Consider the following 7,873-nt stretch of genomic DNA (forward strand, 5'->3'; position numbering starts at 1 on the left):
CCGAGAACGGATCGCGGCAGGAACGGAGAATGGAGCCGGGTTCCGCGCAGACGGGACAGGAGGACGGGGGAGGAAGGCGGGCAGGCAGCCCCTCCTGGAGCAGGTGGAGACCGACCAATCGGCGCGGGAGGAAGGACGGGTGGACACCTGGCAGCCTGGCCGCCGCGGGAGAAATGACCGGTCGCAGGCGCGTGCTCCGCCGTCCGGGCAGGTCTCCTGCGCCCGGGCCTGTGCGCGGTCTCGGTATCTCCCGGCGGGTTACCGATAACGAGGAAAGGGAAGGAATCTTGGAAGTCAGGTGGATGCCCCTGGAGCCCAGGACAGGCTGAGCACCGCCCGGCCTCCCGGGGCTTGTGCCGAGGAGGACACACGGCTCCTGGGGCATTGCTGCAGAAGCTGCTTCGCCGAGTGCCCTCATCAGGGGGGGAATCACACACGCACCCAAACTGAGGGACATCGGCTAAACCGCGAGGCGCTCTGTTCGGCCACGAAGGGCCGGGACTGCCCTCTGGGATGGGATTGAAGAGACAGGACGGCTGAAGGCTCCTGGCGGCTCTGGCCTTGCTGGGACAACTGGCAAAGCTTGGGCATGCACTGGGCTGGGTGGTGGGATTGCTGGGTTCCCCGCCCAAGGCTGAGCATTGTCCTGGGGTCACCGCAGGAAAGGTCCTTGTTCTCAGGAGACACGGGGTGCATGCAGGTGGATGGGCTGCGAGGTGTGTAGTTGCCTCATCGTGGGGGCAGGGAGCCAGCGACAGAGGGGAGCAGATGTGGCCCAAGGCCAACGCGGTCAGTCTAGGCCCAACGTGAATGACCTGCAATGTGTTCGTCTTGCAACTTCTATTTTTTGGTTGGGAAACTTTTCAAAAGGAAAAGATTTACAAAGTGTTTTAGAGGCTCTGAGGCTGAGAAGTTAACAGAGCCCCTCCCTTCACACAACTCAAAATCAGAACTAAAACTAAAATAAGAGAAGTTGGACAGGGTTTTCAATTTTCCCCACAATGACTGTGCAGCGCTCTTTTGGGAATTCTAAGAACAACGTGCTTTCAAAAAAGGGTGTTTTCTCGTTTGTGTCATCTGGCTTTGCCCTTTCGAGTGATGGACCAGAGCAGCGTGATGGCCCCTGGGTTGTGGCCCGGCGCACAGGCGTGAAGCACAGGCAGGGCTGGGGCTGGGGCTGGGTGTGTGTAGACTGAGCAGACTGGGTAATGGGGTTCCTGTGAAGACATCCAGGGGTAGAGAAGTGAGGGCAGTCCGTGGGTCCTGCTGGAGGTCAGGAGGCATCTCTGTGGCCCAGCAGGACAATGCTGTCAGACAGATGAGGTGCCTGATTGTACTTGTGCTGGACCAGTGGCCCTTCTGGAGGACAAGCAGGCAGGGCAGGGAAGGGAGAAACCAGCCCCAGCTTCTTGCCAGGCCCCGGTCCCCATAGCATGAGAAGGGCTCCTCTGGGTCATGTTGTCCTTACCCAGAAACACAACAGACTCGGGTCATAGGTGGGGTTTGATGGATTGCAGGTGGCTCATGCTTCAGAATGCATCGCGGGGGGGGGGCTTTGTCACTGACCCCATGGGGATGGCCGATCACATGAGATTCGTGTTCAGACTGTCCTGCTTCAAACCCTGCATGGCTTCCCTTGTCCTGCTGGACAGAGCTCAGACCAAATTCTCAGTGACCAGAGCCCTCCTGAAGCTGTCTCAGCCCTGACTCCAAGACCTTCCCCAGGCCACTCTGCCCTCCTGGAATCCCACTGCCCACAAAGCTTCCCGAATGTGGATGTGGCCGCCCGCGGTGATGCTGTCTTCTCTGCCCTATTCCTGTGGTGTTAGGGTCTGTGGACTTGTAGGGGATTGCTGCTATGAATGGTGGGCCATCCTGGGTCCCCTAGGCATTAGAAGCTCAAAAAAGGGGAGGGGCCAGAGATAATACCCTGTGTGGTCTTTCTATGCTGGGGACCTGCTGTCGCTGAAGAAATAGTAGTCAGATTATCAGTCTCCCCTAAAGCAGCACATCATCCCTCCCTCCTCATGGAGAGGGGACTGAGCAAGAGCCCCCGAAAAAGCCCCAGGGGCCCAGGAAGGAAGAGCCCAAGAAGGAGCCGCTGTCCCTGAAGGTGCACATGCCCTGGGGAAGTATAAGGAGAAGTAGAAGTCAGTGACTCAGGGAGCGTCTGTGTGGCCACTCGGGGATTTCGGTTCTAGAATGTCTCCTCTGACCTTGACTCCTGGGGAAAGCAGCCATGCTGAGTCTGTGGGCAGAAGGCCCTGGATTGCTGGGGTCACAGTGCGGCAGAGATGAGAATGCCCTAAAAGGTGGAGGCAGTCATTTAGAGTACTCCCCCACCCCCCACTCCTGGGGCAGCTGCAGGATGAAACCAGGGCCCCTCGCGGAGGCCGGGTGGTGCGGGCTGGTGAGGGCTGGTGAGGGCATGGGGCTTCTCCAGCTTGTGTTCCCACTTTTAAAGTGGGGGGAGGGGCTCCTGGAGGGCTCAGGTGGTTGAGGGTCCCGTCTGACCTTTGATTTCAGCTCAGGTCACGGTCTCAGGGTCAGGAGATTGAGTGCCCCCCCCAACCCATGGGGTGCTCTGCCGTGAGTCGGCTTGAGATTCTCTCTCTCCCTCTGCCCTTCCCCAAGCTCTCGTGCACATGCATTCTCTCTCTTGCTCTCTCTCAAATAAATACATAAATAAATCTTTACAAAATAAAGCAGGGGGAATTCTAAGAACTGAGCCTGTTTCCGAACTCAGGGATTCCTCACCTCTCCCACGCGTGGGACTCCCCCCCAAAAAAACCTCTCCTCCCGTCTTCCCAGACTCCCTCCTGATCATCTGTTTGGTTCCTCCTTGGGAATCCCGGATACGGTAGGGGTTCGTTTTCATCACACTGAAACTTAATGCCCCTCCTGTCTGTGCCTGTTCTTTTAGGGGCCACGGTTCAGAAGAGTAAAAATAAACATGAGACAGATGACATCTAGCCTTGGCAAGAACACCAGAAGCGGGAGCGCACGTGCTGGCGGGGCGTGGGAATAGAGAGGGCGGCAGCTGCTCTGGAAACTGGTTTGGGCATTTCTTTTAAAGTTTAGACGTTGAGGGCGCCTGGGTGTCTCAGTTGGTTAAGCAACTGCCTTCAGCTCAGGTCATGATCATGGAGTCCCAGGATCGAGTCCCACATCGAGCTCCCTGCTCAGCAGGGAGTCTGCTTCTCCCTCTGACCCTCTTCCCTCTCGTGCTCTCTGTCTCTCATTCTCTCTCTCTCAAATAAATAAATAAAATCTTAAAAAAAAAAAAAGCAAGTTCAGACGTGAGTTCACCGTGCGACCCAGAAATTCTATTCACAGGCACCTGCTCAAGGGAAACAGGAACCCGTGTCTGTACAAGGACTCATATGAGAATGCTCGGGGCAGCTTTATTCACAGAAGCCAGAGACTGGAAGCGGATGAACAGATAGCAGCGTGGGGTGCATCCCGGCAGGATGGCGCCCAGTGCCCAGAGGACGGGGGCCCTGGTGTGCAGGCACATCCGTGGGGCTGGGGAGCGCACCGCTCGGCAACAGAAGCGGACTCGAGACCCCGCGGCATATGATTCTCATAGGTGGAATGTCCAATGTCCAGAATGGGCCAATCCGCCCAGAGAGCCAGTCAGGGGTTGCTGGAGCTGGAAGGACAGGAGCAACCGCTAACGGGCATGATTTGGGGGGGCAGAGACATGGAAACACCCTAAAACTGGACTGTGGTGATGGTTGCACAGCTGGGTAAATTCGCTATCTTTGCACTAGACATGCATCGCGGATGAGCGTTGTAACACCTGCTCCGATAAAACCCCAACAAGGTTACTTTGAAAGCGGTGCCATGGATTGCTCGTGTTTGTTTCTGAATAGCTTGCTCCCTTCACCGGCTCTGGCACCGCTAGAGCTTCAGGGCAGGAAGTGGGTTCCTGGTCCTTTTCATGAGGGATATGGGAACAAAGACCACCCAGATGGACACTTTCTAATCCACCTCAAGAGAGGGCCATGAGAATTCAAATGCACCCACCCAGGTTCCATGAAAACGGGGTTCTCCATCGGCAAACCCAGCCCAGACGAGAGGCCGCACCGGAGTCCTGTGCTCGCCGGGCTGGAACAGTGTCACAGCCCACAGGGCCTCTCACAGCCCCACTCCACTTGTTGGCCCGCTCCCTCCCTCCCACATTGCCCTGTCCCCTCCCCAGTGTGGGAGGGGGCCCTGGACGGGGGCGTGCTGGGGTCAGTGGTGGCCGAGTGCTGCTGAGGCTGTTCCTGTCGGGCTCAGGGCACGGGACCTCAGGGACAGAGCTCCAGGCAGCTGCAGTTCACCCTCTGCATGAATCCGCCTCCCCACTGGGCATTGTCCAGCATCAGGATGGCGCCCCCCGGGACCTCCCTCCCGGTGGCCAGTTTTGCGACCTCCCCGGGGACCAGCGCCTGGTCCCAAATGGCCAGGCCTGCCATGCTCCCCACGAAAGCCTCAGAGCTGTCAAACCCGCCCCGCATGCTGTCCTGCTCCTGGCCCAGCATGAGGGACCCTCCTGCAGGGATCTCATAGCCCTCCCTGAAGTGGGAGCCGGTGGCCATGAGGCTGCGGTCCACGTACAGCCAGTACCTGCCCAGGGTGGACGTCCAGATGACACAAACATGGTGCCACTGGCCGTCCAGCAGTGGCTGCAGGGGCAGCTCCCTGAAGGCCAGGTCTCCGATCACGAAGTGGATGGAGCCCGGGGCCAGGGAGTCGCTGCCACGCAGCACAAGCTTGTTGTCATTCTCCTCCGTGGCGTAGGAGAGCAGGGTGCCCAGGCGGCCCGAGGCTGTGCGCACCCAGCTGCAGACGGACAGGGCTCGCAGGCCTGATGGGAAGCCGGGGCTGAGGAAGGCGATGTTCTGGGTGGAGGTGTTCGGGAAGACCAGCACAGGGCCCACGTCACAGGCTGGAAAGAGGGGGAGAGTCAGCCCCAGCACCAGGTGGCGGCAGGAGTGTCCACACCGCTCCCAGGCATGGGCTTCAGACCCCGTGGCTGAGCTGGGTCAGCACTAACTGTGAGGTTGGCCATGCAGGGTCCCATGGGTCCTTGCTGCACCATCAGCCCATCCTACAGGTGGGAAGACTGGGAGCCCGCGCAGTCTTACACCTTGGTGGGAGTGAGCCTCTGTACATGCCCCACAGCAGCGGGACCCCCGGCGTGAGCCTCCCGGGGCTGCCGTCACGAAGCCCCACAAACTCAGAGGCTCCAAACAACACGAATCAAGTATCTTCCAGTTTTGGAGGTCAAAAGCCAGACCTGGGTCCCCTGATGAAAATCATGGTGGATGCAGGGCTGGTTCCTTCTGGAGGTCCCAGGGAGAATCCTTTCCTGCCCTGTCAGCTTCCAGAGATGCCCCCGCTCATGGATCGCGGCCCCACCTGCATCTTCAAAGTACGTCCCTCTAACCTCCATCCCTGAACTCACAGCTGCCTCTCTGACCTTCCTGCCTCACCCCAGTGTTAATCCCAGCTCCCCTCCCGTCTCACAGTCTGTAATCACAGCCGGAAAGTCCCCTTGCTGCATGAGGTGCTGCATTCACAGGGCCCAGGGGTCAGGATGTGAATGTCTTTGGGGCCATGCCCCTTCAGGTCTGCCTGACAGAGGGGTCCATGGGGTGCGGTGAGGTCCAAGGTCCCAATCGGCAGGCTGGGGACCTACATCCCTAACCTGTCAGCCCACTGGACCCAAGGATGGAGGGCTCCCAGCCCCTCTCTTCCCCTCAGGGACCCCTGTCAGAATCTAGGGCCAGCACAGGAGACTCGTGCAGGCAATGGCTGGGGACATTGTATTATCCTGCCAGCCCTAATGAGAGAGGTCACCAAATGGGTGTGGGGGACCCCCCCAGCAGCGCCTGACGTCTGTGCACACCCACCCCAGGGCGCCGGGGGGCCCACAGACAGGCCATTACCTGCACAGCCCCCCTTTCTTCTGGGGGTGCACGGGGCTCTGAAGCCAGTGTCCTTTCCACACAGCCCAGGGGAGAAGGCTGCCCAGAGGGGACCAGAAGCCGGAGGAGGTGAGAGAGGGGAGAGGCAAGGCCCATGGGGTAAGGGCAGGCTGTGGTACTTACTCTCTCCTGGTCTCTCGGGGGGCCAAGCCCACTGGCTGCCTGGGCCGGGGAGTGCCCGCATCCCCTGGAGACCACTGGCAGAGACCTGAGGTGGGTCCCCAGTCTCAGGCGAAGGTCTGAGCACCTGCCTTCCCCTCTACAGCGTTGGGGAGCTGGGGCTCGGCAGCCCAGGCAGGGTTGGGGACCGGGCCAAGGTCAGCCCTGGGGGGCCATGGTGCCAGGGCAGGCCACCTGCCCCCGGCCCTCGAGAGCAGCCAGCCTGGCGCCCTCGCCCTGCATGAGGTGCATGAGGCGAGCAAGCGTGTCCTGCAGGGCCCTCAGGTCCTGGGCCAGGCCAGAGAGGGCGCCCCTCTGCACCTGCGGTTCCTTCCCCTCCTGGGTGTGCTGCTTGCCCCTCTCACTCAGCATGGCACCCAAGGCCAGCAGCCTGGACTCCACCTTCCGGCTTCTGCGCTGGGTCTTCTGCATCCAGGTCTTGAGGTGGCTCAGATCACCCTGCATGGTGGCCTGCGACCGGTTCACGGCCAGAGCCATAGCCTGTGTCTCGCGCGCCAGGCTCTGGAACCGAGCATCGATGCCATAAGACAGGTTGTAGTTACTGGCGAGGACACGCAGGTGTGTTAAGGTCACTTCTTGGAGCCTCTGGAACTACAGAGAGACACAGAGGGCCCGGAGGATGTGGGACAAGCCTTCCCGCTCACGCTTCTGGGTGCCTGTCACGCACTGGCCACCATCCACACTGACTCGATCCCCAGGTGGCTGCGCGAGGGGTGGGCCCATGACCACACCCAGCCCCACAGCGGCCTCACTCGGAGACGCCCACTCTGTGGGGTGAGGGTTCAGGCCCCCATCCCCCCCACGACCCCCATGCCTCCCATGCCTCCCGCGCCTCCCACACCGCACCCCTATGATGCTCAGGGTCCTGCCTGAGTGGACATAGGGCAGGGCGGGCTTCGTGAGTGGTTTGTGGGGATCAAAGCGGGCAGAGCCTGCAGAGAGCTCCCAAATCCATGCCCAGCACGCCCCAGCACCCCTCTGGCGGCCCTCTCGGGGCTTCCCACACCGCCTCCCAGCCCGACTCCCACCCTGTCCTCACTGTCAGTTGGCTTGACTTCCTAACAGAGCCCATCAGACCTTCTCTGCTGGTTGCCAACTGTAGGGGACAGTAGAGTCACTGACGGAAAGAACCCCGCACTGCATGTTTGCATCCCCAGAGCAGGGCTCTTACTGCTCTGTTTCTGTGTCGGCTGTTGAATTTAACACACAGCTGCCCCAGGTGCTGGCTACACTCACCTGCTCTTCCAGTCTGCGGAGCCTCTCGACAAATGGTTTCCTTTGCCCTTCAGGGCTGGCTCCCTGTGACAAAGCCCCATGCAGACAGATAGGCACAAAAATAAGGAGGAGAGACAGGGCCTTCCTCCACGGGGAGGCCATCCTGAGGACGCGGAGAGGGCTGTTGGCTTTGCGCTGCTTGCTCCCGCACAGCCCTCCCAGCTTTCCTTCTCCCACCCTGCCTGGGAGTCAGGTGCTTCCTGCCACCTTCACGGAAAGCATCTGCCCTCCAGTCAGTGAGCTCTGGAGAGCTGGAGGTTCCCAAGGACACAAGCTTAAAACAGATGCAAACAGTTTCTCTGGAAAATAATTCTGGGTTCGAGCCACAGCCTGGCTGGCTCAGAGGCAGATGGTGATTGCTTTAGTAGGGGCACATGGACTCAGCTCCCACCTCAGGGAGCTGGATGGGGCTGGGCCAGGGCCAGGGAGCCCCTGGAGCC

General features: G+C 60.1%; 1 protein-coding gene across 1 annotated transcript; it reads right to left on the reverse strand.

The window, feature by feature from the left end:
• Positions 1-4,295: 4,295 nt before the first annotated feature.
• PTX4 (pentraxin 4) lies at positions 4,296-7,535 on the reverse strand. The gene is given in 4 exon segments (XM_028111519.1): positions 4,296-4,936; positions 6,102-6,306; positions 6,309-6,749; positions 7,395-7,535. Coding segments are annotated over 4 exon segments (1,428 nt in total).
• Positions 7,536-7,873: the final 338 nt, after the last annotated feature.

Source organism: Eumetopias jubatus, unplaced genomic scaffold (genome assembly GCF_037043125.1).
Source record: "Eumetopias jubatus isolate StellerSeaLion01/CBP00866 unplaced genomic scaffold, mEumJub1_p1.0 scaffold_12, whole genome shotgun sequence".
In the NCBI taxonomy this organism is placed as follows: Eukaryota; Metazoa; Chordata; class Mammalia; order Carnivora; family Otariidae; genus Eumetopias; species Eumetopias jubatus.